We start from the raw sequence: 23458 nt of genomic DNA on the forward strand, positions 1-23458 counted from the left end.
TCCATCATCATCATATGTGATAGTGCCATTCACATTGACTTGTTTACTTGCCCCACATCTATACATCTTAGGGGAAATATTTAATACATAGCCCTATATAGGAAAGACTCAATAATCTGCATTATTAAACATTTTCTCCATCACTTTCTTAAGTCTAGAAAATCAACAAAATGACAATCAAATCCTCATTTGTAGTTTGTTGAATTCCAGAGTATAAATGTTCACATTGAAAATCTAACAGGTGGTTCACCCATTCCCATTATGAGCTAGGTCTAGTACATCACACTCCAAAGAGTGTCCTTCAAAGCAATTCAATCTAACAAGCCTTCAATGAGCTCCCACTATACTATGCTAATCCCTGGGAATATAAGGCCCCCCAAAAGAAATAGTTCTTGACCTTTTGAGGGCTTACATTCTGTTGAAAAGGCTCACAACCCAAGATTCTCCCAATGTTTGAGAGGAGCCTATTATTTTCCTGACTACATACAAATCCTTCCTAACAAGGCCTTATAGTCTTTAGTCTGCTTCCTTCCTAGAAATGCAGATAATAGTAACAGCACTTACCTCAAAGGATTGTAGTCAGACTCAAATGAGATAAAGCATGTCAAGTGCTTTGAAAACTTTAGAAGTTCCATATAAATGTCAGCTACTCTTACTATTATCCAGACTGTTGACTGCACAGACTAAAGAGAGGGAAGGATTCTGCAAAACCGATGAGATGATGCACGGATTAAAAAGGGGGTAAGAAGTCATACCTCCAAAGGCTGGCCTCATGGTGAAGTCATGCTCATCAACTCTCAAAAGTTGTTCAGTTTTTCCTTTCCGAAATTTTGTTATGTCATGAGTCTTCTTATATAAGTGACTGCAAAGACACAAAATAAATTTTTCAATGGGCATTATTCCATAGCACAAAATAGAAGAGATAAGAGGAAAGTATATACTGTAGCATTATGTCCTTTAGATCATCTTTTTTTTCCTATCTATTATATCATCTCTTTTTAGAAGGGTCAGTGGAGGAAGAGGAGTTAAGTAGGGTTCATCTGGACTACCTAGTCATAATCTTGGGCATGATTGTGCTGAATTCTCTGCCATCCCTCAAAAATGTTATGGGTGAAATGTAAGTGAAATTTGATCACTCAAAACCACAATTTTTAAAGTGAAAGTTGTGGGGGTAGAGGGAGGGAAGGCAGCTTGGTGGTGCATTGGAAAAAGCACAAACCCTAGAGTTAGGAGGACCTGAGTTCAAATCCAGCCTCAGACATTTACTAGCTGTGTAACAATGCACTTATATCTTATTTACACACACACACACACACACAGAGAGAGAGAGAGAGAGAGAGAGAGAGAGAGAGAGAGAGAAAGAGAGAGAGACTCACCCTGCCTCTTGTCAGAGAGATAAGAGATAAGGGGGCAGAATGTAACACATACTGTCAAATGCTGTTATTATAACAGGTAGTTTCACTTTAAGCTATTTTTCTTTGTTACAAAGGAGGGTTCAGTTACTGGGGGGCAGTGGAGAGTCTATCTAGAAGTGAATGAGATATATAAATGAATTTTTTTATTTATTTTTATTTATTTTTAAATTCAATACAAGGAAGTTGAAAAGCAACCAATTTCTGGTTCCCTGTTGAACTCTTCTCCTAAAACATGATGATCATTTTGTGCTAAGTTGTATGTCAAAGCTATAGGTCTAACAAAAGGAGTGGAATCTGGGGAACAAATAAGCCCGAATACCACTAGCAAATATGCAGAAGTCAAAAATTCTCTAGAATTTTTAATCTTAAGGAAATTGCAATGATTACCTGATAGATCTAAAGCTTGAATTTAAGCACTAATCCAACTGAGAAAAGCATTGTTTAAACCAATCATCAAATGTCAAAGCATGAAGGGACAGTCCTTGGAGACTCAAAACACCTTATTTTAAATATGTGCAAATTGAAGCCTTGAAAAGTGACTTCCTATGATCTTACAGTTAGTTAGAGACAGAGCTGAAACTAGAGCCCTGGTTCTCCCATCTACCAGGCTCTTTCTGATAGATGAAATGACAGATCTTTCATCTCTTTTCCCTCTTACTCTTCCTCCTTTTCTTAGACTATTTCCTTCTGATCTTTTTTCTTCTTTTTTCTCTTTGCTTTTCTTTTTATTATAAACAATAAATATTAACATTTATTAACAAAAGATCATATAAATATATAGATCTCTAAATATATTGTACTTTCTGCATTGATCAAACTCCCTGCTATTCTCATACATTTAGAAATAAGAGACATATCTAATTTTCTTTTCTCTCCCACTTAAACAGACCTCATTATAAGCCTCTTATGTGAGACCTATTTCTAAACTGATCTGTATAGCAACTATACATAAATAATATAATCATATAATAGCAATAAACAGAGTAAAAATACCTGTGTGCATTTATCTCTTTCAGTCTCAGTTTTCTATAAAATAATTGAAAGGATAATAATACTTGTATTGTGAAAGATATATAGATATATAAAAATATACACTCATATGTATATACATACTATATGTATATGTTTGTGTATGTGAGTATATTTAGTTGCTATTGTTGTGTCCAGTTGTTGTGTCCTTCATGACTCCATTTGGGGTCTTCTTGGCAAAGATACTAGAATGATTGGCCATTTCATTCCACAGCTCATTTTACAGTTAAGGAAACTGAGGTACACAGTTAAGTGACTTGCCCAGGGTCACACAGCTGGTAAGGTCTAAGACTAAAGTCTTCCTTAGCCTAGATCCAGCACTCTATCCACAGTGCTACCTAGTATATGTGAATACATACAAGTGTGCACACATGTATAAAAATGCAGTTGCACACATACTCATACACATATGTACATGTATGTGTATTCACATACACCCTTTGGATCACTGCCTTTTCATGTTACAGAGGCTTCAATAGCTCAATGAAACTAAAAGCTATGCCATTCAAGGTTACCCAAGATAGACAAGTCATAACAGAGAGTTCTGACAAAAAAAAAATCACCTTTTGTCATTGGAGAAGGAAATGGCAAATCACTTCAGTACCTTAGCTAAGAAAACCTCATGGACAGTATTAGAATGATAAAAGATATGACACCAGAAGATAATCCCCACAGGTCAAAAGGTGTCCAACATATTTACTGGGAAAGAGCAGAGGACAATTACAAGAATCTCAAGTACTAATGAATCTCAGCTGAAGAGGTGATCATTGACAAAAGGAAAGTCTGATGCTGTAATGATCAATATTACATAGGACCCTGAAATGTAAGATCTATGAACCAAGGTAAGCGGATGTGGTCAAACAGGAAATGGAAAAATTAAATATTGACATCTTGGGTGTCAGTGAACTTAAATGGTCAGGAACGAATGAGTTTAATTCAGGTGATTACTATATGTACAACTGTGGGCAGGTATCCCTTAGAAGAAGCAAACTAGCCTTCATAGTCAATAAAAGCAAGAAAAGCAGTATAATCTCAAAAATGAAAGAATGATATGTGTTAGAATTCAAGACAAACTATTCAACATCACAGTAATAAAAGTCTGTGCCTAACCACTGATTCCACAGAAGTCAAAGTTGATCAATTCTATGAAGCCCTATAAGATCTAGAAATAACACACCAAAAAGATGGCAGATTCATCATAGGAATGTTCTAATTAACATTGGAATGTTAACATAGGAATTCAAAAATAATATAGAATCAGATTGATTGTATACTTTGCAGCCAAAACTGGAGAATCTCTATACAGTCAACTTAAACATCTGGAGCTGAAGTGTCTCAGAACATGAGCTTCTCACTGCAAAATTCAGACAAATTGGAGAAAATAGGGAAATCATCAGACCATATAGATAGGTAAATAGATTTAAAGGATTAGATCTGGTAGATGGTGCTTGATGAACCATGGACAAAAGTTTGTAGGAAGCAATAACAAAAAACATTCCATAGAAAAAGAAAAGTAAGAAAGCAAAATGACTGCCTGATGAGGTTTTACAAATAGTTGAAGAAAGAAGAAAAGGGAGGGGCGGAGCCAAGATGGTGAAAAGAAGGGTTTGAGTCTTAGGCGCTCTCTGATAAAACTTGAAACTAAGGACTGAAACTAAACTTTCGAGAGACAGAACCCACAAAGGGACCCAGGGAGGCAGTTCTCCTAGTCAAAGTAACCTGGAAAAGAGCAGAAAGGCTCTGCTCCCGGGGTCAGAGGGACGCCTGCCAGAGGGATGGCCCACCAGAGCAAAAGAACTTCAGCCTCCCAGAGGCAGCCCCAGGGCACTGGGAGCCTCGGCTCACAGCAGCTGGGGAGTCTCCTGAGCTGCACCCCGGAGAGCACGGGGCACAAAGTGGGGGAACAGCGGGGGACTGCTGCCAGAGCAAGCACGTGGAGCCCAGCCCTCAGGGCACACAGCAAGCAGCTTGGTCTTTCCCTGGCCCAGAGCAGGAAACAGAAGCAGGCAGAGCCCATAACCAGGAGCCTCCAGGGCATGAGCCCTTTGAGCTGAGGGAGGGGAATGAAGAGAGAAAGAGAGACTGCCAAGCTCTGTCCTCTGCCTCTGGAACAGGACTCTGGGGCTCTGACCACATTCAGGTCCTGATCCCAGTCTAGGCCCCCCCACAGAACAACAGGGCCCCCCCCCCCACATCAGTCCTGTGGCAGAGGGGAGCGCATATGGTCATTCACAGAGCAGGAGGGAGGACAGAGCCTCACACACTGAGACCGTTGTGGGAGTGTCCCAAAAGCTCAGGAAGCACCCCAAAACCAGGCCCAGGCTGGGAAAATGAGCAAGCAGAGAAACAAAAGGAAGACCATTGAGAAATATTTTGCATATGAGCCCAAGAAGGATCAAAATATTCAGTCTGAAGATGAGGAAGCACAAGCTCCTGCATCTAAAGACTCCAAGACAAGCAGAAATTGGGATCAGGCTATGACAGAGCTCAAAAAAGACTTTGAAAATCAAATGAGGGAGTTGGAAAAAAAACTGGGAAAAGAAAGGAGAGAGATGCAGGAAAAACATGAAAATGAAGTCAGCAGCTTAGTCAAGGAAATCCAAAAAAATGCTGAAGAAAATAGCATGCTAAAAACCAGCTTAGGTCAAATGGATAAAACAGTTCAAAAAGTTATTGAGGAGAAGAATGCCTTAAAAAGCAAAATTGGCCAGATGGAAAAAGAGATAAGAAAACTCTCTGAGGAGAATAAATCCTTCAGACAAAGAATAGAATTCAGGGAGATTGATGAATTTGTCAGAAATCAGGAATCAATACTTCAAAACCAAAAAAATGAAAAATTAGAAGAAAATGTGAAATATCTCATTGAAAAAACAACTGATATGGAAAACAGACTTAGGAAAGATAATTTAAAAATTATTGGAATACCTGAAAGTCATGATCAGGAAAAGAGCTTTGACATCATTTTCAAAGAATTACTACAGGAAAATTGCCCTGATATTCTAGAAGCAGAGGGCAAAATAGAAATGGAGAGAATGCACTGATCCCCCTGAGAAAGAGATCCCAAAAAACCAACCCCTAGGAATATTATAGCCAAGTTCCAGAACTCCCAAGTCAAGGAGAAAATATTACGAGCAGCCAGAAGGACACAGTTCAAATATTGTGGAGCTGCAGTCAGGATCACACAGGACTTAGCAGCAACTACATTGGAAGCTGGTAGGGCTTGGAATATAATATACTAGAAGGCAAAAGAGCTTAGAATGCAGCCAAGAATGAACTGCCCAGCAAGGCTGAATGTCCTCTTCCAGGGAAAAAGATGGACTTTCAATGAACCAGGGGAATTTCAAATGTTCCTTTTGGAATGGCCAGAGCTGAACAGAAGGTTTGATCTTCAGATACAGGACTCAAGTGAAGCATGGAGATTGGAAGAGGGGGGAAAATATGAGGGACTTAATGATGATGAACTGCATGTATTCCGCATACAAAAATGACACAGATAATACTTATATATAAACATTATCAGTTAATAGAGCAGGTAGAGGGAGCTTTTATAGTTGAAGCACAGGAGAAAGCTGAATTCGAAGATAAAATATGGTGTAAAAATGGAGTCAATAGAAAAAAAGGGAAATGTAATGGGAGAAAGAAAAAGGAGAGGGGGAATAGGCCAGGATATTTCATATAATATTTTTTTTTATTATGACAAGCTAATGCAATGATATGGAAGGGGGGGAGGCAAGGGGGAATGAGGGAACCATTGCTCTCATCAGAGATGGCTAAGGAGAGGAAACAGCAAATATACTCAATGGGGTATAGACATCTGGAGTAAGAAGGAGGGGGGAGCAGGGGGAAGGGGTGGGGATGTGAACAAAGTAGAGGATGGACCATGGGGGGAGAGTGGTCAGATATGACACATTTTCTTTTTTACTTCTTGTAAGGGGCTGGGATTGTAAGGCCTGTCCAGGACCATAGGGGCCAGGTGGATTCTGGGCCTAAGGGGTGGTATGGGGGCTCAGGGCTTCTTGGCCCCAGGACCAGGGATCTGTCTGCTGCGCCACTCAGTGACCCTACAGCAGAGTCAGAGTGAAAGGAGAGAGAAAATATAGTACATGGTAGTGGAGAAATAAGAAAGGAGGGAGTTGCGATCAGCAATGGCAACGTTGGAAGCAACTTTTGCAATGGACTTACCATAAAGAATGCAATCCACCCATGACAGAGTTGTTAGTGTTGGAGAAAAGACTGAAGCACATTTTTTATTGTTATTGTTTGGGGGAGGGTGCAGGGCAAGTGGGGCTGGGTGGCCTGCCTGGGGCCACATAGCAGGATGATCTTTGGGTGTCTGAGGCCGGATTTGGACCCGGGTGCTCCTGGCTCAAGGGCCAATGCTTTGTCTGCCACCCAGCCACCCCTACTATGATTACTATTTTATTTTATTTTAGGTCTTTTTTTTTCTTCTTTTTGGTTTTTGCAGGGCAGTGGGGACCGGGTGGCTTGCATGTCACAGGGCTGGATGTGGGCTCGGGTGCTCCTGGCTCCAGGGCTGGTGCTTCATCCATTGCGTCACCTGGCCATACCGACAATTATTACTATTATTTCTTTTTAATTTTAATTTTTTTTCTCTCCCCTTTACTTTATCGCCCAAGCGAGTCTATATTCATGGGGGGAGGGGTATTTTGTTTACTCTTAAACAAGAATATTTTATTAATGTAAAAAAACCATTTGTACAAAATGAGAATTAAAAAAATTAAATTAAATTAAATTAAAAATTTTAAAAAAAGAAAGAAGAAAAGGGAAAGGGAAAGGAGAAAGGGAAAGATATACTGAAGTGAATCTAGAATTCCAGAGAATAGCAAGGCGAGGTAAATGAAGAATGCAAAGAAATAAAAGAAAACAACAGAATGGGAAACATAAGAGATCTCCTCAGGATAATTAGAGATATTAAGGGAACATTTCATGCCAAAATGGGCATGATAAAAAATAAAATGATAGGAACTTAACAAAACTAGAAAAGATTAAAAAGAGGTGGCAAGTGCACAGAATAACTATTCAAGAAAGATTTTAGCATCACTGATAACCACAATGGTGTATGGTTATTGATCTAGAGCTGAATATCCCAGAGAGTGAAGTCAAGTGGGCTTTAGAAGGCATTGCTAACACTAAGGCTAGTGAGAGTGATGGAATTCCAACTGACCTATTTAAAATCCTCAAAGATGCTGCTGCTAAAATGCTGTACTCAATATGCCATCAAATTTTAAAATTCACAGTGGTCACTGGATTGGAAAAGATCAGTTTATATCCCAATCCTAAAGAAGGGCAATACCAAAGAATGTTCAAATTACCAAATAATTATACTAATTTCACACAGCAGCAGGATTATGCTTAGGATGTTGCAAGCTAGGCTTTAGGAAGAAGTGATCTGAGAATTATCAGAAGAGCAGGTTAGAATTCGAAGAGGTAGAAGAACTAAAGAACAAATTACCAATATTTCCTGGACTATGGAGAAAGCAAGGAAGATCCAGAAAAATAAAATCTACTCATTAACTACACTAAAGCCTTTAACATATGGATCACAACAAAATGTAGCAAGGCCTCAAAGAGATGGGAGTACCAAATCATCTTACTTCCCCTGGGAACCTGTATTCAGGTCAAGAAGCACTAGTCAGAACTAAACATGGAACTACTGTTTGGTTTAAGATTGAAAAAGGAGTATAACAAGGTTGTACATTGTCACCTTGTTTATCTTAGATGTAGAATATCTCATGTGAAATGCCATGATGAATAAATCAAAAGCTGGAATTAAGGTTGCCAAGAGAAAAATCAATAATCACAGATATTTAGATGATAATGATGATGATGATGATGATGATGATGTTTATCCTTCATTCTCAAAGAAGATCATGATATCAGGGAGGTGATACCACAGCATTCTCTCAAATTGGATTTGAGTGAGGGTGGGCTATGCTAAGTCACCAGGCTCACTTTCAACTCCAGAGCCCTCTGGGTCCAATGGCTAGATTTTGGGAGTTGACCCTGGATGTGAGGCAGTCAGGATTAAGTGACTTGCCCAAGATCACACAGGGAGCAAATGTCAAGTATGTGAGTTCAAATTTGAATACAGGTCCTCCTGACTCTAGGGTTGGTGTTCTATCCACTGTACCATGCAAAATGTCAGGTTGGACAAATCAAAAGCTGTAATGAGAGTTGCTAGGAAAAAATCAGTAATATCAGATTTGTAGATTATAACTCTCTGATGGCAAAACGTGAATAAGGATTAAAAAGTTTCTTAATGAGGGTGAAAGAGGAGAATATTAAAACTGACTTAAAACAACATCAAAAAAATTAAGATCTTGGCAACTGGTCCCATCACATCCTGGCAGATAAAAGAAGAAGAAATGAAAGCAATGTCAGATTTTATATGGTCTCAGAGATCACTACAGACAGTGACTATAGCCATGAAATTAAGAGATGTTTACTCTTTGAAAGAGAAGCTATGACAAATCTGTCATACTAAATATACTAAAAAAGAGACATCACCTTGACAACAAAGTTCCATATCAAAACTCTGATTTTTCCAGTAGCAACATATGGCTGTGAGAGTATAAGGAAAATTGAGTGCTCCGAATCAACACTTTAAGAATTTGGTACTGAGAATTCCTTGGACATCAAGAAGGTCAAATCAATCAATATTTTAAAAAATTAATTCAAACTATTCACTGTATCATGAAATTGAAACTGAAGTTTAAATAGTTTAAATGTTTTAGTCATATAATGAGAAGACAGGATGCACTGAAAAAGGCCCTGTTGAAGGGGCAGGTAGGTGGTATAGTGAATAGAGTACTGGCCTTGGAATCTGGCAGACCTGAATTCAAATCTGACCTCAGACACTTAATAATTACGACAATAGCCATGAAATTAAGCTATGTGACCTTAGCCAAGTCACTTAACTCCATTGTCTTGCAAAAAAAAAAGGAAAAAGATACTGATGTAGGGAAATGATGAAGGCAAAAGGAAAAAGGACAGCAAAGGATCAGATAGATGGTGCCATGGACGTAATGAACATGAATTTAGACAGACTTTGGGAGAATATGAGTCTGGAATATTATGGTCCATGTGGTCATGAAGAGTCATGAATGACTGAATAATAGCATCAAATACATATATCTTTTTATAACAGATAATATTATATATGTAGTATGCATATATACACACCAATTTGGCTATATACATATATATACATATAGTACAGATTTATATATATATATATATATATATATATATATATATATAAAAGGTATATGTATGGATATATATAGTTATACACACTACAGATTTGCTATGAGGAAAGTACTTTTCTAACTATATTCATATAAAAGTGAACTACTGTCATTGTTACTATTACGAGGTGGCGATAGAGACTGGAGAGACTTCAGATCCTAACCCAACTCTGACACTGTGAGACCATGGGCAAATCCCTTAATGAATCTAAATCAGTTTCTTCATCTGTAAAATGGGGATAATGATAACAACAGTTGGTTCACCGGTCCATAATAAAGCTCAAATGAGATTGATGTATCTCATTTCTTTTTTCTTCTTTCTTTTGCAAGGCAATGGGGTTAAATGACTTACCCATGGTCACACAGATAGGCAATTATTAAGTGTCTGAGGTCACATTTGAACTCAGGTCCTTCTGACTCCAGGGCTGGTGCTCTATCCACTGTGCCACCTAGCCACCTGTATCTCTTATTTCTAAACAGATGTAAATAATTCTGTAGTGTACCTCTCCTTGCTTTCTTTCTCCTTTCAATAGCTTTCCTATTTAAAGCTTAAGGGTGTGAATTATGTCAGGTCCTTTTCCATCCAACCCCAGTCTTGAATCTTGGACTGAAGTTAAGGCATACTAAGGTTCCTTATTGCTAAAACAGGTTGTTCTTTGGAAGGATAGGGATTGTTTCAACAGGGGGTTAATAAGTTACAGATTCACCACAAAGAAGCAGTGGATGCAGATAAGTCTCCTCTGTTCTCATCTGTCAAATAATGATAACCTGTTTCCCAGAGTGGCTGTGAGGACATTTCTTTTGTAAACCTTAAAACACTGCATAAATGTTAGCTATTTAATGATGACAGCATGTGGATGGTCCCAAGGAGTCATAAGATCTTTGAGAGCAGGGACTGTATGGAATCTAAACTTTGACTTTCCCTAGCACCTAGCACTAGAATCTGAACACAAGAGGCACTTGATAAACGCTAATTATTGAATTGCATGTAAGGAAACAAAATTGTACCAGTTTGCAGAGCTTATTTGTCTTGTCTAGTGTTTGGTTGGTTTAGTGTGCTTTGGCTTATTCCATCCTTTAGGGTAGCAATTTTCAAACTTTTCAATCTCAGGACCCCTTTACACTCTTAAAAACTAATGAAAGTGGGGCGACGAGGTGGCACAGTGGATAGAGCACCAGCCCTGGAGTCAAGAATACCTGGGTTCAAATCTGACCTCAGACACTTAATAATGACCTAGCTGTGTGGCCTTGGGCAAGCCACTTAACCCCACTGCCTTGCAAAACCTTTAAAAAAAATAATGAAAGTGAATTTTTGTGTAGCTAGTTTCTATCTAATATATTCATAGTCTTAGAAATTAAAGCTGATACAATTTTTAAATTTTAATTTTTTCCTAGTTACATGTAAAAAACAAGTTTTAGGTGTGGCTAGATGGCGCAGTGGATAGAGCACTGGCCCTGGAGTCAAGATTACTTGAGTTCAAATCCAGCCTCAGACACTTAATAATTACCTAGCTATGTGGCCTTGGGCAAGCCACTTAACCCTATTGCCTTGCAAAAAAAAAAAATAACTAAAAAAAATAAGTTTTAACATTCATTTTTAAAACTCTGAGTTCCAGATTCTCTCCACTCTTCCCATCCTACTCTCCCTCAATGAGAAAGCAAGTTCTTTGATATAGGTTCAAAATGTGTAGTCATGCAAAACATTTCCATAATAGTCATGTTATGAAATAAACATAGATTTCCCCCACCAAGAAAAAGAAAGCTCAAGAAAAATAGTTTAAAAAAGTATGCTTCAATCTGAATTCATATACTATCAGCTCTGTTTTTGTGAATGGATAGCATTTTTTATCATAAGTCCTTCAGAGTTGTCTTGGATTACTTTGCTGAAAAAAAACTAAATCATTCATAGCTGATTATCTTACAATATTGCTGTTACTTTGTATAGTATGTTTCCCATTGCATCTAATCATGCAAGTCCAGGTTTTATTGAGAGCATCCTGCTCATTATTTCTAATAGCAGAATAGCATTCCATCACAATCACATATCACAATTTATTTAGCCAATCCAATTGATGGCATCTCTTCAATATATACATATATATATATATATATATATATATATATATATAGGCCCTTTTCCTTTTTGTTTTTTATTGTAAAGCTGATAAATTTTTTAACATTTATATTTATTCATTTAAAACAGCAATAGTAGGGGGAAAGAGCCAAGATGGCGACAGGAGAACAACCTTTCTTAGGAGCTCTCTCCACAATATTTACAAAAACCTTAAAATTAAGACTCTAACTAAATTTTTGAGAGACAGAACCCACAGAAAGATCCAGTGAGGCAATTCTCCATCCCCCAAAAATCTGGAAAATAGTGGGAAGGGGACCACAGCATGCTGGAGAGAAGGAGCTTCAGCCTTCCAGGAATAGCCCCAGGGCTCTTGAGTCCCTGGGAGCCCTTGCTCTTGGCAGCAGAAGCAGTTTCCTGACCTGCCACCCCAGGAAGCACCAAGCACAAGCTGAAAGATAAGCAGGGAGACCTCTGCCAGAGCGAGCACAAAGCCCAGGCTAGCATGGCCCTTCCTCAGCACCACCACGGCCCTTAGGGCAGCCTAGATCCCAGGAAAAGGAAGCAGGTCCAAAGAACTGTCCGGCTCTTTAAAAATGGAGTCAATGGGTGAAAGATAAATGTACTGGGAGAAAGAGAAAGGAGAGGTAGATGTATAGACATCTAGAAGAAAAAGGAGAGAAGGGGGACAGGGGGAGGGGAGAGGTGAGGTGGGTGATAGAGGAGAGGATGGTCAGATATAACACACTTTCTTTTTTACTTTTTGCAAGGTGGTGGAATTGGGTGGCCTGTCTGGGACCATGGGGCCAGTGGTTGCTGGGTCTCTGGGGTGGGAGATGGCTTGGGGCCTCTTGGCCCCATGGCCAGTGCTCTGTCCCCTGCACCACTTGGCTGCCCCACAGCACATTTTTGAAGAGGGACAGAGTGAAAGGAGAGAAAAATATAATAGATGGTAGTAGAGAGGAACGGATGGAGGGAATTATAGTCAGCAATGGTAATTGTGGAAAAATATGGAAGTAACTGATATGATGGACAAAGGATAAAGAAATCTTGATCTACCCAAGGCAGAGCTGAGGGTATCAGAACACAGACTAAAACGCATTTTTTTTCTCTTTCTTTCACTTTATTTCTCATGAGGTTTTATATTTTTGTGGGGGGAGGGGTGTTATGTTTACTCTTAACAATAAAAATATTTTATTAATGTGTAAATAAAGAAAATTGAAAAAAAAGAGATGGAACTCAATAGCAAAAAATTTTTCATTTTTGTCTTTATACCTCAGTACTTTGTAAAAATATTTATTTCATTGAACTGAATTAAATCAGTATGGTTTCATTGTTTTTTTCCCCCAGGGAAACCTAACAGTTTTCTGAATGACAAAGTACAAAGAGTAGGGGGTGGGGTATGACAATAGTAAACATACATTACACATTTTAAGGAAAGAATAACTATTTTCCAAAACAAAAATTTAGTAAGAAGAATGACATTGTTTTACATATTTTTTGCAAATTTCTTTAATGTCTGGCTTATTAGAAGACAACTTATTTGCTTCAGCATTCAATCTGTTACAATATAGTTGAAGTATATAAAGAAATTTTAATCTAACACAATATAAATTAGAAAAGGAAGTAGCATTTAAAAAGGCAAATAGCATCTCAGAATTATTACGAAAACTATTTTGACCTCATAGATTCCCTTGAAAGAATCTTGAGAACCTCTTGGGATCTGAAGGTCAAACTCTAAGAAGTGTTTTACCTCATGGTCAATCCTAAATCTTTTCTCAAATAAATAGTGCAATTATTATAATTTTGACAGATGAAGACAGTGAGACTTGGGGACAATCAGAGCAATCTGTCTTTTGGGATAGTCCTGTTCTTCAAGAATTCCATGAGAACAAATACTTTTAGTAACGTGGTACCTCTAGTGAGACTTGGCTTTGGTCAAAAGTTAGAGATTGGGGGCTAGAGAAAAGGGAAAAGGACCTTAGGTCTCAGGGTCACTCCTAGGTCCTAATTAGGGAAGAGAGAAAGGGCAATAAGCATTTATACAGCATCTACTATATTCTAGGTACTAGGTTAATCAGTTCAAAGCTATAATCTCATTTGATTTTTCACAACAACCTTGGAATGTAGGTGGTATGATTATTCCCATATTACAGAAGAGGAAAACAGAGATCAAATGAGTTACCTAGGATAACACAATAATAGTCTGAGTCCATATTTGAACTAAATTCTTCCTGACTCCAGGCTCAGCAGTCTATTCATTGCACCTCCTATGAGACTATGAACTATAGAATCAAGAGCACTTTTCATTCTCTCAAACAGTCTTTCATTCCCAGTCAATGAGTGAGCATTTTTACTTTACTCTTCACTTAAAACTGCTTCCTGTTCAGAAAGTAGAATATTCTTTCAGTAAGAATTTGACTTAACTGGTTTCCATTTTTAATCCTTAGATATAGAAGTAGCTGTAATTTGGGATATAGATATCAACCAGGACTTAATTTGCACAACTCTTTGATGGTGTGGGGGGGGTAATGGGAGAAACAGACAAATAGAGACAGATAGAGACCAAGAAGAGGAGGAAGAGGAAAAGGAAAAGAAGGATAAAGAGGAGGAAGAGGAAGAGGTAGGGGAGGAGAAGACAAAGAAGAATCAGAAACAGAGAGACTACACAAAATGAGAAAAACAGAGGGAGAGAAAAAGGCAAAAAGAGAGAGTGATTAATTATTCCTAGATGGCTCTGTACCTTTTATTCTAGGTGAGGCATTCAGAATAGATTTGTTAAGTAAAAGGAGATTTGGATAATCTAGAGAGAAAAATAGGAGACAGATGAAATTCCATAGTGTAGAAAAGGAAGTCCCTTTTAGCAATTTAAAAATAGGTCTACATTATAGAATCATTCTAGGTCAGATTTCCCCCCCCTTCTTTAATTTGAATGGCCCCCTCATCTGAAACCACTGAAAATGAATGTGTATAATGTTAAAGTAATAGTGCTATAAGCAAGGGTTTCCAGAACTAATTGGCTTTTTGGCTAAGGGATAATTTTGCTAACAGGGGCCTAGATCTTCTGATAGAGAAATAAGCAAAAACTGGGCATTATGTAATGTCTTCACTAGCAGAAATGTACCAAGAATTCTGATGAAGAACTCAGCCATAGGGCTTATAATAGATCATAGAAATTAAATTATAAGTCGGGCAAGCAAACTGCCTCTATGCATCTCAAAGAGAAAATCCCTCTTTACCAGAACAGTTTCCACATCAATTTAGAGGGAAGGATTAGACTAACTGAGTTCACTGTATTCCTGTGGCCCAGAGGAGAGAGCTTGGATTTAAATCCTGGGGCCATTAATGAAAGGTTTTTTGGGGGGGGTTGTTTATGTTTTTGTTTTTTAGGAATAGCTATTTAATAGCCTGTTCCATTAACAACCTGGTCCTTTGAGCTATTTAAAGGAAAATAGGGTACATCAGGGTTCACTCTTTCACAAGAGACAATACCCTAGTACTACCCAAAAGATAATCTTAGTACTATGATGTCTAATTTCAGGAACATCATGTGTTCCAACTGAGATCAAATCACTGAGATTCCGAACAGGATATTGAGCAGTAATTGTTGTTCTTAGTGTGTTTTGGACTTTTTTGAGGTGCTTTGAATGTTTTTTTTTGCCTTCAACATAATCTGTGATTAATGAATTTGTTGAGAAGAATAAAAAGGATAACCTTGACTGTTACAGGACAGAGGGGTTTAATGCCATGTTATGGTGGAGGTACATGGAGTGAGGGTGAGGGTGGCAGCTAGGAAACAAGAACTGAATTTCATTAATGAAGAAGAAAGTTTTATGCTGAAAAAGATGTAGACTTTCTTATAGGTTTTTCTCAGAAAGGCACAGGAATAGAAATTTGAGACAACAGATGACAACATGATTAAGGTTTTTTTGCTGTTGTTGTTAACAGTAGGGAAACTATAATGAAGACAGTGACACTACTATAATTACCATCTATTAGGCATCTCTTGGGGCAGAGTTTGAGGAAGATGGAAACTTTTCAGACATAAAAGAGGTCAAAAAAATGTGTGCTCTTTGGCTTCATGAGATAGAGATGTTCTTTGGCTCTTTGCAAAGGATGTGGACTTGAAAGGGGAGTTGTTTGTGTGTTACTTGGGAAGTGCCTGTTGTGTAAAAAATAAATTCATTAATTTTTGAAAGACTTTTTTTTTCTGTGAAGGATGTGATCTAGGCTGAAACCATGGTAAGGGCATGACAAATAGTATCTGATTTAAGGGATCAAGGACATATATCTGGATTCCTGTTCATCTGCTTAGAAAATACTAAGGTGCTTGGGTGGCTAGGTGGCACAGTGGATAAAGCACTGGCCCTGGAGTCAGGAGTACCTGGGTTCAAATCTGGTCTCAAAACACTTAATAATTACCTAGCTGTATGGCTTTGGGCAAGCCACTTAAACCCCGGTTGCTTTGCAAAAAAACCTAAAAGAAACAAAAACAATGGAAATACTAAGGTGCTGTAAGAAATAATGAAGGGGATGGCTTCCGAGAAAGTTAGAAAGACTAGTATGAAGTGATACAGAGTGATATTAGCAAGAGCAGAAGAAATATTTATACAAAAGCAACAATATTGTAAAAGCAAACAACTTTGAAAGGATTAAGAACTCCAATGAACATAATGACAACCATGATTCCAGAGGACGTATGATGAAACACACTACCCATATTCTGAGAGACAAGTGATGGAGTTGGAGTGAAAAATAAGACATACATTATTTTGATTTGACCAATTTGGAAATTTATCTTGCTTGATTTTGCATAGTTTTAAGAGCTTTGATTTTTTGGGTTTTTTTTTTATATATAGGGTGGTGTGAGAAAGAAGGTACATTTTAGTTCATTTTGAAAAATAAAATTGATTTATAGAAAGAAGAAAGGTAATGCAAATAAATGAACTTTTTTTTCTTTCTGCCTTCACTCCCTACTTCTTCCCTTTACTGGGAAAGTTTCTAGGTGTTACTGCCCTACTACAATGGTTAAATTCACCTGCATTCTCTCTATCAATCAAATCCCATTACAAATAAGACAATCAAAAAAACATTTGGGCAAGTCAACAAGTTTTCATTATGAACAAACTTCTAGGAAAGTGAATGAGGAGTGAAAGGTTGGATGAGGCAAGAAAAAATGATGATGGAGCAGGAAATGGGTATTACTTAATTTGGAAAAGCTTCTGGAAACAGATGCCCTCTAGGTCATGAGAGAGAAGAGTGAAGTTTGTTCTATGCATTCAGAATAGTTTGATGAGATTCACAGTAAGGAAAGAAGGATCAAGTTCAAGAAGAATAATCAAGATGGGTTTGAGTAGTTAGAAGAGAGAAAACTGGGTTAGAAAGGTATATGACAGACAAAGGTAGTGCTGACATCATGAGATCCATACTTTCAGCGGAGCCCTTTGCCCAGAACAAACAAAAAACAACACCCCCCCCAACCTCTCAGGTCAAGGCATGGGCAACAGAGCACACTCAATGTATCCAACCAGACCCTCTACATATGAGGATGAGATTAAAAGTTTAGTGACCTGCAGAGAGTCATACAGGTAATAATGATGTCAGATTGGATTTGAATCCAAGTCTTCCTAACTTCAAGCCTAATGTTCTCTCCACCATACCACGGTGCCTCTGAATGGAAAATTTTAAAGGCTAGGGTCAGAAATTTGCTACGTGATCCCAAAAGAGATCATAATACCATAGATTTAGAGCTTGAAGGATCTCACAGACCATCTAGTCCAACCCATTCATTTTATAAATAAGGGAACTGAGACCAAAAGAGGTTGAATAACTTGCACAAGATCACACAGGTGGTAATCCAAACCTAACTTTTCTGACTCCAAAGTCATATTTATTTTGACAAGAAGAGCTCAGGGAGGGAGCTGGTAAGAGGAAAGATGTGGATAGTGACTTTGGCAGAAAGGTGATGTGCTGCTTAAGTGAATGTCACTGAAGAATTTGTTAATGAACTGGAGCAAGTGAAAATGGGAGAGGTGTTAGAGAAAGCAGAGAGGGAGGAAGGGAAGAAGGAAAGAAGAAAGGAAAGGAAAGGAAAGGAAAGGAAAGGAAAGGAAAGGAAAGGAAAGGAAAGGAAAGGAAAGGAAAGGAAAGGAAAGGAAAGGAAAGGAAAGGAAAGGAAAGGAAAGGAAAGGAAAGGAAAGGAAAGGAAAGGAAAGGAAAGGAAAGAGAAAGGAAAGGAAAGGAAAGGAAAGGAAAGGAAAGGAAAAAGGAAAGGAAAGGAAAGGAAAGGAAAGGAAAGGAAAGGAAAGGAAAGGAAAGGAAAGGAAAGGAGGAAGGAAGGAAGGAAGGAAGGAAGGAAGGAAGGATCCAGGCTTTGTAATTATTTTTATGTGGATGCATTAACCTTGTGTGATGTAGAAATTGCACCAAGGGAAGACTTGGGAGAGTTCAGTTTTTTCCACAATACATTTTATCTGGCAAGAGAAAATTCGGATTAAGGTATCCACCCTGAAGACAGAGATCAAAGATAGGATATTGACAGAGAAGGGCAAATCAACTGATTACTGTTGATACTTCTTAATATTTTCTGTCCCTGGAGTGTCAAAAATGAACAAAAAAAATCTACAAAACTTGGGAGCTGTTCAGCACTCATGAGTAACAAACTCATTTTCAAAGATGCTATCACTATTTAATAATTGGAATTTAATTCAGTCACTTTCGATCATCATTTATGGAATCAGTATCAATGTTATATAAAGCTGTTCCCTGATTCTTTCAGAATGTATTTAGAAATTAAGTCTCCACAGGCTTAACAGATTCTGAATCTACCTAATGCTCAAGAGAGAATCATATTAGATATATAACAATTTTTAAAAATATTAAAACAAATTATCAATTTTTAAAAATCTAAATTGTTAAATAAATATGTAAAAATTGGAATATGGTGGTGGTTAAAATATTTTATTTCATTTTATTTTACTGATGGAATTTTGCTTCCCATCGCAGTCATTTCAACCACCTTCTCCATTTTTGAACCCTCCGTTGTATAATAAAAATAATTAAGCAGAAACATTCAGATGGATTAACTCATTTTTTATGCAGGTTCCCTGTCTCACCTACATTTCTTGGAACTCTTTCCAACTGGCACCATATTTACAGTCCCAAGTTTGAATATTTCCACATATTTCACTAACTCAGTTAGGCAGACTTGGATTGATCATCTTTTCCCCTAAGGTCTGAAGTGATCAAGTCCTACTATTACAACAAAGGATGCTTTCCAAGTGTCTTTCCTCTGCAAATGATCTAAAATGTCTGTCATGGGATAGAATGATAGATACAGGACTAGAAGATGCATGATTCTTTGGTACTCATCTGCATTGACTCTCACATACAGTAACACTGAGAAAGGAAAGTATAATCAGAGAATTAAAGTTTTTATTCTTAAATGCCTCCTACATAACTTTCCAAAATTCTCTCTTAAATCAGGAGTTTCATTTGGGAAAAATAACAAAATGAATGAATCATTTGTTTCCCATTTTGTCTTTATGTCTTTCTGGTACACAGTAGGAAGGAGATTAATAAAAGTCTGATGATTGAATGAATGAATGAATGAATGAGTCTTGTTTCTCATTCCTACCTTGTTGTTTGCCCAGGGATACTGATTGGAGCCCTTACAGAGTTATGAGAAGTTAGCCCTCTCTCTGACACCAGTTTAGAAACCTCAGATTCAACAAGGTTAAAATATACTGTCCTGGGAATGACTCAGAGGAGCTTAATTGGTGTAAATCCACAGAGAATCTTTCTAGTGTGAAGGATGATGGCATCATTAACATTCAAAACCTTTAGACGGAAAAATAAAAATCCAAATCTGGCAAGCTACCTGAAATTTGCAAGTTAACTAAACATAATTCCATCATATAATGGAGAAATTTCCAAGAAGCATTTTCTAGTTAGGAAACAGACTTTTTCAATAGCATAGTGGGTTAACAAATATTATCTGGAAGTCTTGAGAGTTTGCCCAAGAATTTCAGAACCCTCCTCTGGTTCCTTACCTTAGCTTGGACATTTCCAACTGTCCAGACCAGCGTCTCCTCCTGGGATTCCTGCTTTCCACAAGAAGGATGAAGCAAAAGAGGAATAAAAGAAGTCTAGCAAAATAAGGCATTTTAGGGAAGGCAGTGAGGAAATAGTCTACCGTCCAGTCACTTCTTGCAGGACAAATCTTTCCTAGCTTCCACATTGACTCTGTTGGAAATTCCAGGTTCTGGCTGAACCTGAAGGAACTTTTATTAAGCAAAGCTGCCTTTCTGAAGCAGTAGTTTTAGTCCGATGACCAGGGCTTCTCTCTCTCCCTCTTCTCTCTAGCTATCGAACTCTTTCTCACTGTTGCCTGGTGATTGGCCATTGAGAAGTTTCTCCTGTCAGTTGGATTGAGCTTCTACTTGGTCCTGAAACAGTCTTGTGATTGAAATTGTTATATATATATTTTTAAATCCCTTCTCTGTGACAGCTTTTTGCTTACATCATTAATCTCCTTCTCCCAGGCTACATAAAAGCCAAGCAAGCTGTCATTTTCATCTGGAAGGCTTGTGAGAGTTCAAGATGAATTGAATGGGAAAGATTTGTAGGTATTCGAACATACAAACATCAAACAATTAGTAAATTCATGAACTGGCCTATTTTCATGAGACTGTTTATCCTTGATTTTGTACCTCAAAGGGACCCTTAATAAAAGGAAAACCTTTGATGTTTTTGATACCTATTTCACACCATAAGAGAAAATTCAATCTTTTCAGAAAAGCATTAAATACTTCCATCCCACTCTTAAAAGCACATAGCTAAAATACAGAAAAGGAAATTTAAGAAGAGTTGCAGGCAAGAAGGGCAATATTGGAACTTTTTGTTGTTCAGTCTTGTCCAGCTCCTCTCAGTCCCTTTGAGGTTTTCTTGGCAAAGATACAAGAGTGGTTTGTCATTTCCTTCTCCAACTCATTTTATATGAGGAAACCAGGGCAATCAGAGGTCACACAGCTATATGAGGTCAGACTTGAACTTAGGTCTTCTGCAGGTACTACACCTCCTAGCCGCCTTAAATATCAGCACTCATGTTAAAATTAATGCATGTTTTTAAAATAAGTTTTTAAGAATGTCTTGGTTCTTACATCATCTTTATTCTCAGTAGTTTAATATATACTATTTTCTTTTTAAAGCTAAACATGGTAGATTTTTCATGGTCTCATATGCAACACATTTTTTTGTGCTTTAGATTATTAATAGCTCACAAGCTGGCATTTTTTTCCCCTTCCTTTTCCCCTTCTTAAACTTTCTTCCCATCTTCTTACTGTTCCTCCCACATTACACTCACTCCCTGTCCTCCCTCTCCCAGGTTCCTGGAATGTTCTCCTTCCTTAATTTCCTCCTCTTGGCTATCTTCAAAACTCAGTTCAATCCCCACCTGATCCAGCTTTTTCCTATTGCTCTCCCTAGCTGCCCTTATATGTGAATATTTTGTTCAATCATTTTTAGCAGTTTCCAACTCTTTGTGCCCCTTTTCTTGGAAGATGAGTGGTTTGCTATTCCCTCATTTTACAGATGAGAAAACTGAGACAAATAGGGTTGCCTTGGGGTCAGTGAGAGACTGTATTTGAACTCAGGTCTTCTTGACTCCAGGACAAGACCTCTGTCCACTGGTTACATGTATATATTGTCAAAACAATATTCCTGATCAAAGGTTTATTTTCTAGGTTATTATGAAAAATGAAAGTGCCCTCCTTTTAGACTCTGACAACCTACCCTATTTGGACATTAACCCATGAAAGAATGTGTCCTCCTTGAGACAAGATAGCATTGTATAAGGACAGAAAGGCTCCCAGGAAGGTTTAATGTTTTGTCTACCATAGTTTATGTATATCCTAGACACCGCCCCCCCCACCTCTTGCTACTGTATAAATATCATTTTCTCCCTCCTATAGTGGTTTCCACCTCTAAGTTTACATAAATCTTTGGGGAATATACCTTCATGTATAACCTATATTTTCTGTCATTTTATTTTAAACCTATGATTTTTAAGGTTTACAATATGGAAATGTTCATATCTATTGATGACTATTAAGTTCATAATACAAAATTATTTAAGAAACAAAGTGCAGGTCCTGAAAAGGCTTGTTTTAATGAAGATTAACCTCCTCTAAAATGAACCTTTTTATATTTCCCTTTTTCTTTGAACTTGAACTTTTAAACTTTAAACTTGAATCTTAACTAGTGAGTGACTTCCCCTCCTGAGAAACTTTGCTAGCTAATAGATATTGATGGGGGATTGAGAATTTGTCCACATCTCTTAAGAATTAAGAGATGGAAACAAACAATGATAATGATAATGATAAGAGAAGTTCGAAGTTTAGGGAAGCAAAGGTTTTTAAAGGGCCAGAAGGTATTGCGTGGGGGCTGTTTCTATGAGGGGGCCACATAGCCTTGGTGGAACTGTGCATGTGATTATCCAGAATGCATACAGAAAAGTCCACTTAGAGGAGTATTAATGGATGATAATGATATTACAATTAGCTTGACTTCATTATAAGTTCACCTAAAGGTAGCAAAGAAGAGTAGTGTAGTGCACAACCACAAGTTGCTCTAGTCCCTTCTGCTCCTATGATTCTATTTTTTTTATTAGCTGGCCTAAACAGGAATTAGGTCTAGGATGCTTGCTGTTTTATTCTAATGGGTCCTATATAAAAACTGGGACTGGGGACAATCCATTAGATACTGTTTGTATTTATATATCAAAACTGAAGTTTTAAAAAAAATTCTATACCTATCACTAATCTACACTAACTATGGTGCAATGGATAGAACACTGAACCTTAAGTCAGGAAGACCTGAGTTCAAATCTAGCCTCAGACACTGCCTCAGTTTCCTTATCTATCAAATGAACTGGACAAGGAAGTGCTGAATCACTGCAGTATCTTTGTCAAGAAAACTCTATATGGGGTCAATAAGAAATGATGGAATAAAACAGATGGGGAAACTAAGGCAGTGGCTAAATAAATTAGTACACACCACCAAGATTCTCTCGATCCCACCATATCATACTGAAACTTTGTTTTCAATTTTTGGCCAGTGTTCCCAATATCCACCTTTGCATTGAATGCATTGTATATTTATTGTTTTGGGCTCTTATAAATCTCTTCATCAGATGTAGTTGCAAAGATTCTAATTGTCTTTATGGTGGCCCATTTCTTTAAATTCACCATAAACATGGAAAAGTAAACTAGCCAACCAGGAAATATGTTTCACTTGGGAACAAAATGAAATCAATTTCAATGACTTTATTTGCCTAAGAAGAATCCTTCCAATTAAGAGAAATGTCATTATTTTGCTTTCATTTATCGGGGAGACCATCAACATCACTAGTGTCATTTTGAAGTAGGGGGAATATTGGAGAAATGTTTCATAGTTATTAATCTGTACTCTCTGTACAGACCAAGTACCTTCCCCCCCCTCCCCATCCCTTTGTCCAAGCTGGGAGAAGTTCAAGCAAGTCAAAGAACTTTATCTCGGTAAATCCCTGCCCCTAGGCAAAATACAAGTCCCTACCAATAAAACAATGGACTACTGCATCCCAGAAGGGATTAAATTTTTGAGCCACCACCCTCATCTGCATATCCCAAAATTACCTC

At 37.7% G+C, this 23458-nt stretch overlaps 1 protein-coding gene across 1 annotated transcript in view; it reads right to left on the bottom strand.

Annotated features, from left to right (window-relative positions):
• The window catches only part of GABRR2 (gamma-aminobutyric acid type A receptor subunit rho2), a 69514-nt gene extending 47833 nt beyond the window's left edge, over positions 1-21681 (bottom strand). Inside the window, exons 1-2 of the mRNA XM_074187140.1 lie at positions 19835-21681; positions 756-862 (exon numbers count right to left, since the gene is read on the bottom strand). Of these exons, the coding sequence (XP_074043241.1) occupies positions 756-862; positions 19835-20022 (295 nt within the window). The 5' untranslated portion in view covers positions 20023-21681. The remainder of the gene's footprint in view (positions 1-755; positions 863-19834) is intronic.
• Between the last annotated feature and the right edge of the window lie 1777 nt (positions 21682-23458).

The sequence above is a fragment of the Macrotis lagotis genome, chromosome 5 (genome assembly GCF_037893015.1).
Source record: "Macrotis lagotis isolate mMagLag1 chromosome 5, bilby.v1.9.chrom.fasta, whole genome shotgun sequence".
In the NCBI taxonomy this organism is placed as follows: domain Eukaryota; kingdom Metazoa; phylum Chordata; class Mammalia; order Peramelemorphia; family Peramelidae; genus Macrotis; species Macrotis lagotis.